At 40.4% G+C, this 12,590-nt stretch overlaps 1 protein-coding gene across 5 annotated transcripts in view; it reads left to right on the top strand.

Annotated features, from left to right (window-relative positions):
- Nucleotides 1-12,590, top strand: part of slc44a5b (solute carrier family 44 member 5b) — a 57,475-nt gene that overhangs the window by 22,374 nt on the left and 22,511 nt on the right. For all 5 annotated transcript variants that reach the window (XR_014601544.1, XM_084067803.1, XM_084067801.1 and 2 more), the window contains exons 3-6: nucleotides 2,139-2,212; nucleotides 8,245-8,329; nucleotides 8,633-8,717; nucleotides 9,190-9,318. Coding sequence is in view for 4 of the 5 variants with exons in the window: in XM_084067803.1 (XP_083923929.1) it covers nucleotides 2,139-2,212; nucleotides 8,245-8,329; nucleotides 8,633-8,717; nucleotides 9,190-9,318 (373 nt within the window). In the remaining variant the exon portion in view is untranslated. The remainder of the gene's footprint in view (nucleotides 1-2,138; nucleotides 2,213-8,244; nucleotides 8,330-8,632; nucleotides 8,718-9,189; nucleotides 9,319-12,590) is intronic.

The following is a 12,590-nucleotide window of genomic DNA, read 5'->3' as shown; positions in this document are numbered from 1 at the left end:
CGTCCAGATTAAGTGCAGTATTGTGTCTGCTGTGCTGGCTCGACGTAATTCAGATGACGTTGGTGACATCATGCACATACTGTACTGTTTGGACAGCGCTGAGAATCTCATTCCTCTGTAATGCTAAAATAAACAAGCCACTCTCCCATGAGCAGTTCAATACCATGAAATGCATGCGTTGTTGCAATTGCCTACACTACAGTATTAATACAGGGTCTTAAATATTTGTGCCTAATTGCAATTCTCTTCCAGAACACTTAAATGCTAATTTAAAGTATTGAGCTTAACCCGCACAATGGCTCTTAAATCCGTGGAGGAGCCGCGCTTAGCAAAACAGTTTTAAATGAGTGTTTGTGTCTCAATGGAACTGCTCTAAACAAGCACATTGGTGTCTCAATAGAGGTGCATTAGTGTCTGCATTTCTCACTGATTGGAATAGTATTATCTTTCGTAGTATAAAATTGATATTCTGTTTGTGCATCAGCGACTCTGGTTTCCCAGGACCATCTGCTCAGCTGTTTAAATCATGAAACTGTGTTCGCGGGCTGAGAGGCACTGTGCACATATGTGGTGTCTGGATAAAATGGTGCCACCAGGCTGCATGCAAAACGAGTACAAGTGACTCTTCAAAGAAATGGGTGAAGGAGAAACACTGTGGCATCTGTAGGCCCGGGCCGCCTCTTGACATTGGCTTTGCTCCTCTGGTTGAAAGGAAGGAGCTGGAGGCAACAAGAGTCCAAAGTCAATTGGTGTGGCACGCTGTAGGGTTGTGTGTGTGTGTGTGTGTGTGTGTGTGTGTGTGTGTGTGTGTGTGTGTGTGTGTGTGTGTGTGTGTGTGTGTGTGTGTGTGTGTGTGTGTGTGTGTGTGTGTGTGTGTGTGTGTGCGCGCGCGCGCGGGGATGTGTACCGTGCATGCTGACTTTGTTTCAGGGCTTGCCCCAGTAGTCACAGTGTGAAATCTGTGAGTATCTGAGTATCAAAAAGTGAGCGAGGGGAAAACAAAATCTTCCCAATGACAGAGAGCACAGGACATATCAAAGCCTTCCTATAAAGAAAGAGAGAGTGGTTGGCTGCTCTAAATCAGTAGACTGTGGCCACTAGAGAGAGAGAGAGACAGACAGACAGAGAGACAGAGCGAGAGACAAAGAGAGAGAGAGCGAGAAAGACACAGAGGAGGAGAAAAAGCCAGCCTTCACACTAGCTGTCAGTGTGCCTGTGGGGACAGTTAACTCTGGGGGGATTCAGTGTCTCATTAGAAAGTCAATGGAGCTCCGTTATAGTTTCACTGAGAACTGAGTGCACAGATGGCACCTTGTCTTGCCTGGTGGCAAATACTGCACTCACATTTAGAGCTTCACTGCAAAGTCACATGACCTTGGACTACAATTGGCCAATTAATATAGCAAAGAAAACAATTAGGCTAAGTGCTACAAAGTAGCTAGGATACCAGGTAAACTTCAAACATGGCATTTGTCTAAACAACACGCTATCTAAATAACATTCTTAGCATTTGTGGACAAGAAAACAGTAAATGTCTATCTAAATAGCATGCGTACTTATGTGTCTTATAAGTCACCAACTTACATCTGCATTATATTCTATCATCTATCAAAAGATAGGCAACAAGAAGTGATACAAAGATTGAGTGCTAGGGGGTGAGGTTGAAGAGAAGAGTTTTCAGATGGTGGGAAATCAGACTGAGCCTGCAGTCCTGACTGAGGGCGTCAATGCTTGGAGCATTTTCCAGGCCAGGTTGTCATACGGAAGGGAGGGACAGACATCCTGTGCGAGCTGAAGTGTGCAAGAGGGGTGTAGGGGTGGATCATGTGCTGAAGGTAAAGGGGGTGCCACAGCCACAGCCAAGCCCTTCATTGGCTTGTAGGTCGTCACCACTCACCAGTATTTTGAATTGGATGTGGATGCCCATGCAAAGAGTGTATACACTCTGCAACAATGCTGGTATGCTATGGTATGTCTTGTAAAGTTGCAGTGTTTTGTTATACCTCACACTGTTTTGTTATGCTATGTTGCATGCATTACATTCGTTTTACCTTTTTCCTCTCTTTTCTCCTACTCGCCTGTCTCTACATACTGTATACGCCTGTCTCGTCTCACCATACGTGAATCTTCTCCTTCAGGAGCTGCACTGACGTGGTGTGCTGTGTCATCTTCGTCATCGTCATCCTCGGTTACATTGGTCTGGGCACTGTGGGTGAGTTTGACGCCATGCTGATGATTCATCAGTCACACAAGGTTTTTTGATTGCACACACACACACACACACACACACACACACACACACACACACACACACACACACACACACAAAGATGCATACACATTGTTAATGCATTCCTCAACTCAAACTTTATTTATAAAGCACATTTGCAACAACCAAGGTCGAGCAAAGTACTCAAATTAAAATAAGTTCCTCCATCTTGGAATTTTGAGTTCCTCGCTCATCCTACTGTTCTTCTGCAGTTTAGGTCCTGTAGTGTAACATACAGCAACTTACACCTAGTTGTACGCAGGTGTCGCGCACTGAAAAATAGTCTACAAGCTTGAGCTTGTAGTAGGCCTGTCACAATTATTACATAATCGCCTAATTGAGATAATCGCATGATAATTTACCATAATCATAATAACCGTTTCCATGTTGAAAAATGTTAATACATTTTCAAACATTTTCCAATATTATAATTTTTTAAGTATAACATTATTAAATATGTCATTTAAGTTATTTGTCATATCTGTTAATTTTTGATTATGAATCCTAAAAGGTCAAACAGAAATTAAGTTTTTATTCATATGTTCCAATGTTCAACACAACACACAATCAAAATCAAAATTATTTGTGTGACAATACATTTTCAACTTAAATACATTTTCAACCCTAGCTTGCAGATCGGCTGTTTTCGGTACACGACACCGGCTCGCAAAGTATGAATCATGCATCACAGATGGGAAAGTCAATGAGGGATTTAGAGTGAGTGATTAGGGAAGTATGGTAAGTAGGTGGAATGTATTCACTAGGTTTGTGTTGTCTCTGTAGGCGTTTCTATATCTGGCTAATGGCTCATTTATACTTTGTGGTACGACCGTGTCACTCGCTAATAATAACTTCATTGATGTGCCATGTTTTTGGTGAAAATTATTAGTTTCGGCAAGCATCACAGTCGCATGACAAAGTATGAATATGCATCATGATGCAAACCTCTAGAGCTTAGATAGGTGGGCTGTTCTCCCACACAGTATGATATTTTACTGTGCAGCTATCAGTCCAAACAACAAACTTACAAAATAATAATAATTGGGATTCCATCTCTATGTTAGGTAGAATTGCCAACACCCCTGGCTGTGGCAAGTTTGTGGGAGTTGAGGCTGTTTTTCTGCGTTATATTTATTCTTTTAGCAAGTGTGGGTCAGGCAGTAACACCAGGAAGGTGTTTAATGATTTCATACAACTTCCTGTGTGCCAAAAAATATCATGCTGGTAGGCCAAAGAAAAATGATAGTGTACTCAACTACTTTCTTATAAGTGCTGGATGACCCAGTAGTGTCACTTTACTTCTGCTGCAGCTGTTTTCTTTCTTCCCTTTTTTCTTATTTACTGAAGTAATGTATCGTTCTGAATGATCAACGAAGCAGGGAAAGTCACCCTCTGTTCATGTATACATCATGATTCTATTGGCTGTTTGTAATGGAACATTTGCATTTATAGACCCCTTAACAGACAACGTCACACTGATAAGAACCAGTATGCGTGCAACCAGTATGCACGCAATGAAACCCATTCTGTCAGGTCTCGTTAGGACGCGCCTCGCTAGCCAACTCGCAAGAGGGGTTTGGGGTGTGCTGAAACCAGCACACCCCAAAACAACAGGTTGAGAATTGATTGCGTGAAACAATCACCTGTGCATCCAGTCTCAATGTTGGTAAACAAATAATTGGTCTATTCACATGGGACTGGTTTAGCCACACATTTCATGTTCACATTGTCACCAGCAAAGACACACTAAAATAGAGATATTAAAATTAGAGCTGAAGCATGATGGTTGCCCTGTGTTTAAAAAATGTATATCATCATCAGCATCAGCATTCTATTTCTATTGATGTAATGTTTTTTTAATATATTCATCATGCTTCTTTTTACTGACAAATCTGTATGAATGTATGGCAATTGGAGCTGTGGAACAGAACAAACTTCCTTCGGTATTAATAAAGTATCTATCTACCTTATCTATCTTATCTATCTTATCTATCGTATCTATCTTATCTATCTTATCTATCTTAACTATCTTACCTACCTAGCTATCTATTTATCTATTTATCTATTCATCATCATCATCGTCGTCATCGTCATCAGCATCATGATCCTCCTGCTTAAAAGTAGTGCAACACAGTGCTATTAACACCAGCCCAATCGCCAGAGAAGAAACGTTACCATCGTAGGTTTCTGCAAACCACTGATAGTGTGCATCTCAGCTTTGCAAGGCAGATGCACTGTCAGCAGCAGGCTGAGTCCTGTGAGGTGCCCCAGAGCCAGTGAGTGGCCACACTGAGTGGTGAGAAGCCCGCTGCTGCCGACTCAGCACCATTCCAGATGCTTACTGCGGTGGTTCTCAAAGTGGGGTGCGGGGACCCCCAGGGGTCCTTGAGGGGGTTCCAGGGGGTCCTCAGATGAATTATGAATAGTTAGGAACTAAATTCGCTCTCAGAGTTATGGTAGTTTGTGGTCTAATGCAGGGGTTTTCAAAAGTGGCCCTGTACATGAGCTATTTTCAAAAAGAATTCTTGAAATTCTTTGAAAATGTTTTTGACATTTTTAACACCACAAATCTTGTATGGGGTCCTTGGCACAAAATCTTTTCAGATAGGGTCAGCGGCCAAATACACATTAATTTAGGAAAAGGTTTGAGAACCACTGGCATACTGATAAACACAGACTAGTGAATAATATGTAATCAGATTAAATGTATTTTGAATATTTTTTGTGATTTGCTGTAATCCGGTAGTGTAGTATAGTAATGTTTCCCTGCCGACCAGGTTGATTAACACACTTGTTTGTCACTTTGGTTGATTAACACACTTGTCACGTATTATCTAAACTTTTATTGACATTGCACACACCTGTTGTAGCTGCCAACATTCTTGTAGATCAGTGGTTCTCAAAGTGGGGGGGTCCGGGGGAACCCCAGGGGTCCTTCAGTGGGTTCCAGGGGGAACTATAGTCAATATAGAATCAAAATCAGTTTAACACTTAAAGGGGAATACCACGAATTGTCAACATTGAACTATGTCTTTAATACACCTTCAGCCCCCTCAGCCAAAAGTACACCCTGCGTATGTCACTGATCACATGACCTCAATCTATTATCCAGTCCTAGGCAACATAGAAGGGGGGGGGGGGCTTTTTTCTTATTTCCACACAACAGCTCTAAGGTGTATTAAAGACATAGTTCAATGTTGAAAATGAGTGGTATTCCCCTTTAACTCATATTTTATACTTAGGCAATTCAAAAATAGCCGATCTACAAGCTCGCAATGCATCGCGTCGTGAGCTTGTAGATCGTCTCTTTTGGGGGTCCCACTCCCTGGCACAAAATTCTTTCAAATGGGGGATCTGCAGCTTAATAAGTATCAATTTGGGGTTCCATGACATGAACACGTTTGAGAACCACTGATATTGAAGAGATGTTCGGAAATTATGATTATGTATCTCTAGTCCCTGTGATTATAATACCTTTCAAACAAAGCGCTGCTCAGCAGGAGAATCTTTTCAATTACTGGATCAAGTACAGACTTACCGAATCCCAACATTCCCTGTCTCATTGTCTGTACCATGAATCTCAGATATTCAGATATTCTAAATGGCTGCTACATGTACAAGGGGATTTACATAGCAAGGAATTACATAATTGTTGATTTATTAGTTAAGAACATTAGTGTTGAGCAAGTATTCTTCCTTACTGCCCTTTTCACACAAATATACTTAAGTACAGCCCAAATGATTTGATTGAACTCTTCAAAGTACCATCCCTTTGCCATCCTATTGTCACGTCCCAGTCTGGGATGGGGAAGAACCCTTTCCCCAATTACTTTAAAAACACACGGCCATAAAAACAGATTTGACTTCTTATAGACACTGGCATGTCTGCATTTTAGCTGAAGAACTTTCCATTCTTTCACTGCTACCCATTCTCTTTTCTTATGCATAGGTTTTCCACTATCTCATCCAGACTGTGGTAGAGAGGACAAGTGTTGGCATTAAAGGCTGTTTTTATCTGTGGTGTACCAGGTTCAACACAATACTTCACAGAGTGTGCATGGTGGAAGGGTCCTTGTAGAGTCTTGTTCAGGCCAGGCAAACAAACGAACACAAAGGTTTGCTGAGTAAATTGAATTTGGGGATACGCGCAACTGCTACATGGGGTGTGTTGACAGCACAGAATAAACTGAATTACATTACCAAAGCTTTAAATTGATTTTTGCACAAACATTTCCTCAGAATCAATAGGTGTGTTTCCAGACTTAAATAAGTTGCTAGTCCTGGTGGTTGTGTGTGTGTGCGCATGCAGGAACAATTGGCCTTTCTGACTCTCGTGTCACAAAACCTTTGATTATTTAAGCAAAACACGTACAGATCAAACCATGAGTAGATGTGATAAAGTAGTACTCTATTACGCATAACACACTTCTAGACACAAACTTCCAGACAGACTTGTTGTGACATTCATACTACATTTATACTTATCGTACGATGGTGTCGCGTGCCTAAAACAGCCGATCTCCAAGCTTGTGAGTTGGTAGATCGGCTATTTTTGCCACGCGACACCATCCTGTGGCAGAGTATGAATTAAACTTTTCCATGTCAAGGACCTCCCAAATGTATTTAGCCACAGACCCCCACCTCAAACTATTTTGTTCCAGGGACCCCCAGAAGCAAAGATTTGAGTAAAAATGTAAAAAGAAATCTAAAATGACACAGATGCGTTCCCGGTTATAATGGGTTAAGCAACACTGTAGCACCTGCACCTACAGTACGTTGGTGATGGCATTCATCATTTCATATTAACATGGCAGGAAATGAACTAACTTGGCTGTTTATATCCTGTGGTTCTGTGTAGTTAAACACGTAGAGTACTGAGTCATTCATGCAAAGAAATAATGCTCCGTTGTAACGCTTTGCAGTTCTCTGTTGTTTGTGATAACCCACTGCTACATGTTTTGAGTAGCAACCATAGAAGTGAATTGACAACTAAAGATTACAATGTTAAAATAAACTGTTAAAATTGTGGGTGAATATTGTTAACAATCACTGGCCAGTTACAACCATGTTAAATCAGTAACACAACCATAGCCGTGATAAAATCATTATATACCACAGCCTCTCATGTATTATTGCTTAAAGGGATAGTTCCCCCCAATATAACTTTTTTCTTTCGATTAGTCACCCCATGGAAACTTGAATTCATGGATTTTTTTTTGTTTTTGTTGCATTCCTAAGCCAATAATTTGATGACCGGCAGCGGTTCCGGTAGGAGACACAAAGAGTCTCCTTTGTGTCTCCTACCGGAACCGCTGCCTACCGGTCCGCTGATCATCAAATTTAGGAATGCGACAAAAACATCCATCCATGAATTCAAGTCTCCATGAAATCAAGTCTCCATGAATTCAAGTCTCCATGGGGTGACTAATCGATAGGAAAAACGTTGTTTTGGGGGTGAACTATCCTATCCCTTTAAGTATAATATTGGCATACTGTATGGTATCATGTTATGTTATAGAGCACCAAAGTCTGACGTAATTCACGCATCCTACCTGGGTCACGTTTCCCCCATTCTGAATTCCCATAGACGTGTTTAATATCGCGTTATATGAGAACTGTGTTCCAAAAATAAACAAATGAGCACAGCGGTTTGACTCATATAGATATGAAGCATACGTTACCGTCGCTGAATTAATTAGCCAGAACAGTCACTCATATCAAATATGAGTGACTGACTATCGTAAAGGATACAGAGCCACCTCCCTGACAATAGCGCCGGAAACAATTTGTTTATTTTTGGACCACAATTCTTATATGAGACGATTCTATGATGACCCAATGTTATTCTCCATAGAGGAATTACTTCCGTGACCCAGGTGATGAATGAGTGACGTCAGGACTTTGGTACTCTATACTGTATGGTCCTTTGGACAAGAATATAAAATCATATCATAAAATATATTTGACGTTTTCAGCTTGGATCCATGGTGACCCCAGGAAGGTGGTCTATCCAACAGACAGCCACGGACAGTTCTGTGGTCAGCAGGGTACACCTAATGCGTGAGTTAAAAATACAAAATGAACGTCCCCTTTTTTATTATTTTATGTTGGAATAATTATATTCAGCATGTTTTGCGTCCATTGTTATCTCTTGGCTCACAAAAGGCTAGTTTGAACAGATTGTAAAAGGCATGGCTCATGGTTAATTATGAGAGGCTTTACTGTGCTGTGCACGCTGTGTGTAAAGACTGGCTGGTAAAACATCACACTGTCATATTAATGAATAATCTCAATTTGTTGAATCCAGCAAATGCCATCTTCTAATACATCCACTTTGCCTTTCCCCTGCTCCGTCGTCTGCAGAAACAAAGCCATACTATTCTACTTCAACATATTGCAATGTGCCAATCCTGCAGTTCTAATTAACCTCCAGTGCCCTACAATCCAGGTAAGGACCCTCATTACACTCCCGTGTGATCCTGATCCCGTCCATGATTTACTCTGTGATAGATTGATAATGCAAGATTGATGGTTTCTCTTATTAAGAGGATTAGGTGTGCACAGTTAATCAAACTAATCAAATGTTATCATAAAATGTTAAAATAATAAAATAATAGATGAATAGATTAACAATCAATTTATTTGGAAAATTCAAACATTTCTAAAAATGTAAATGTAAAAAGAGTAAATTACGTTGTCAGCTTGTAGATCGGCTATCTTCACTATTTTTGCACAACACCATTGTGCGACAAAATATAAAATGGGGATTAAGTGGTTAATCGAGTATAACATAAAACATTTAAAGAATATAAAAAAAGAGCTTCTCAATTATTCGACTAATTGACATAGTTATCAATAGAATAATCGCTAAGAACATAATTGATAGTAGTAACCCTAAGAGGATGTGTTGTCGTCCCCAGCTCTGTGTCTCCAAGTGCCCTGACAGATTTGCCACGTACCTGGACGTGCAATACAGCTCCAGGTACAACAAAAGCCACTGGGAATATTACAAGCAATTCTGCAAGCCGGGCTTCGACAATCCAAAAAAGGTAAAGGTGTTTCACTTTGTCTTACAATGCACTGGAAAACATATGATGACGAGCAGTGTGTAGGTGTCTTGGAAATACTTAATTTTAAAGTACGCCATTAATTGGTTGCTTGCTACAGTAGCATGACTGTTAGTAATGTATTGTCTCCGCCAGGCCGGACGTCTGTGTGTGCGCGTCTGTCACATTATCTCTATAGTCAGATGATCAAGATGTATTTGTTCCATTTTTCATATTCCATCCTGATTGGCTCAGATTGTGGTCAGGTTGACAAGTGGCACTGCCTGAAGTTCAAAATTCAATTTCTCCTCTGAGCAAGCAGGCATGCTCTATCAGCTCTGTGGTAGAAATGTTGGCACTCAAGCGGGGGGCACCCAGGTTCCAATCCCGGGTAGGACATGACAGTCATGGATTGCAGCTTTTTGAAGTGAGATTTCTCCAATTTGGCACAGTCAAATGTTACCTTCCTATGTTTACCATTGAGGGAATATGACTTTCTCACATGGTTTGAAAAGACAAAATAAACTGACCATTTGAGGAATTTGTTTGGTGAAAGGTCAAAGTTCAGGTGATGAGTTGTGTATGTGATTGTGAAGTGAGATTTCAAAAATGAATACATAAAAATCACTTACCACCCCTTTAACTTGTAGCAAACATTTATCATAACAGTCAGTGTCACTTCCAGTCACATTTGAAAGTTAAGCAAGAGACAGACGGACATATGTTACTCACAGCTCAGTTGTGTTGGTTGGAAGTGATTCTGGGATATTTGTAGGCCTGCAACATGTTAATCCAACTAATCGATTTAATTTGATGAAGAATTATCAATTTAAATAACATTTTCGATTTTTGAAAATAGTGAAAGTAGCAGAACTTGTAGATCTGTTATTTTTTTCCCACCTGTTTTTTTTTTGTATGACACCGGGGAACAACAAAGTATAAAATAGGGCTTAAAGGGATTACACCATGAATTTAAAAAATATATTTAATATTTAATATCATATTGTTTATGTCCCTCAAACGTTTTTTCAAAAGGTTTGAGCCTAAATCAAGCCTCAGATATACTCATTCCAACTAACTTCTCTCTGGCTTATAAAGCACTTTCACCTGCAATACCACATTGTCCTGTTTGGCACGGGGCGCTATTGAGCCAGTTTGTATGCATGTTATCTCCTGGTTCTGTGTGGAAACATTTTTTTTTAGTTGGAACTGAAAAAATGGGAGGGATTGTCCCAGAGGTGACGTCACTGGTTTTGAGACCAATTTACAGAAAACCCCAGATATGCTGTGAAAGCCTGAGTGTTCAAACTGGGGTATTTTTTGGGATGGAAGAGAGGTAAAGTAACCAATAGAATAATTGGTAGTTGCAGCCCTACTGCGTTGGCACTTCAGAACCATTTGAGAAAGTGGGATAGTGTGTGGGAACCTAACAAGGTGGTTGCACTGCTGGTGCTTAGTCATTGATCAATCCACCCACGCTCATATCTGCTCAGGACCCTGTATAGAACACTGAGCTAAAGACTGGCAGTGTTAAAGCTGCAATCATGTTAATGATTAGAAATGTATTTGGACCAATCTGTATGGTAGAGCACTGTTTCCCAAACAATGGGTCGAGATCCATTTTTGGGTCGCGGACCCATTTCTGTGGTTAGGAGTTAATTATTTCGTTAAATCTTTTTTTTATTATTACATCAAAAGATTTTCAAAAAATAAAAAAGTCCAATTTCTCAGAAAGAAACATTTCAAAAGAATGTAATACATTTTTTAAAATCGAAGAAATTCCATAAATTCAAAATGATATAAAAGTGGTGAAAATAGCCGATCTACAAGCTCACAACGTTGTGAGCTTGTACAGTAGATCGGCTATTTTCACTAGTTTGGGGTCTCAAGCTAAAACGTTTGGAGCCACAATATAATTTAGCACAACTGCCGTGGATGGAGCTGGTCTACCTACTCTTCCATTGAGAACTTTAGACTCTGGTATTTATTGGGTAGTAATTATTGCCTGAATCTCATATGTGTAATATTTCCTCTGGCCAAGCAGTGATTACTATTTTGGAAGAGCAGTGGAAATTTGGTCTGTAATGTGGTAGACCTGGAGCACCACAGTCCAGTGATGCTTTTAAAACTGGACTTTTGTCTTTTTTTCTATGCCCTGATTTTACCTAATTTTTAATTTGACCCTTTAGCCTAGTAGGGTCCCATGTAATTGTTTGGTTGCCTTTGCTGTTTTATGCCATGTTTTTAAATTCTGTAGCATTTTGAGGTTTGCAAAAATGTAAAGTGCGTTATAAATAAAATGTATTATTATTATTTCTTCGCACTGATATGAAGGACATTTTCAAAGTATAGGCCTTGTTTCTTTTGTTCTTGTTGTTGCTTGGGGGAGTGTTAAGCAGCATGCTCCTAAAGTGAAGGCATGCGGCAATGCATCCATTAGGACAGGGGTCTTCAACGTTTTCAGGCCAAGGACCCCCTAGCTGAGAGAGAGATGAAGCAGGGACCCCCTACTCTATATTGTATAAAATTGTGTTTCAGCTAAAAGTTTTTTTTTTTAACTTAGTCTGCTATTTTTTCCCTCTACACCTATAGCCTCTTTGCCAAAAATAGCCGATCTACAAGCTCTCAACGCCTCGCAGCGTGAGGCGTTGAGAGCTTGTAGATCTGCTATTTTCGGCTAATGTTCCCCTCAGAAAAGGAATTCTAGGGTTCAAGTGGTTAATGTAAAAAAAACGAAATCCTATCACACAAAGATTTGGCGGACCCCCTATAGTAGCTCTGAGGACCCCCTAGGGGTCCCGGACCCCCTGTTGAAGACCCCTGCATTAGGATATGGTGTATGCAATAACTTTACACTGGTCTAAGGGACGAGCCGTCTAGAAGATTGTCCACGTGTCTGTCTGTCCGTCTGTCTGCCGTTCCATCCTCCTTATCTGGGCAAGACTGACATCATCATCAGTATGACAAAATCCACAGGGAAGCCAGGCCGTTAGGGCCTGTCCTGTTATTCCTAGGAGAGCAGGGAAAACTTATGAATAATGAATTCCTTGTGTTCAGAGTGATCCAGACACATTTCCTGTTCAGTTTGTTTTTAGTGGCAGACAAAAACATTGGAACGTTTCAGCAAACCCCATACTGTATGTTGAATATCGATGTTTCTGATCCAAAAAAGGAATGAAAATAGGTAGCAGAGGTAATAGATTGTGTCCATAATGGACACAATCTCAATCAACTACTGTAACAAATACAGAACATGATATTGTAACAATGGGAGC

Source organism: Gymnoscopelus microlampas, assembly GCF_963454915.1.
Source record: "Gymnoscopelus microlampas genome assembly, chromosome: 9".
NCBI lineage: Eukaryota > Metazoa > Chordata > Actinopteri > Myctophiformes > Myctophidae > Gymnoscopelus > Gymnoscopelus microlampas.
This window is presented reverse-complemented; position numbering and strand designations above follow the sequence as displayed.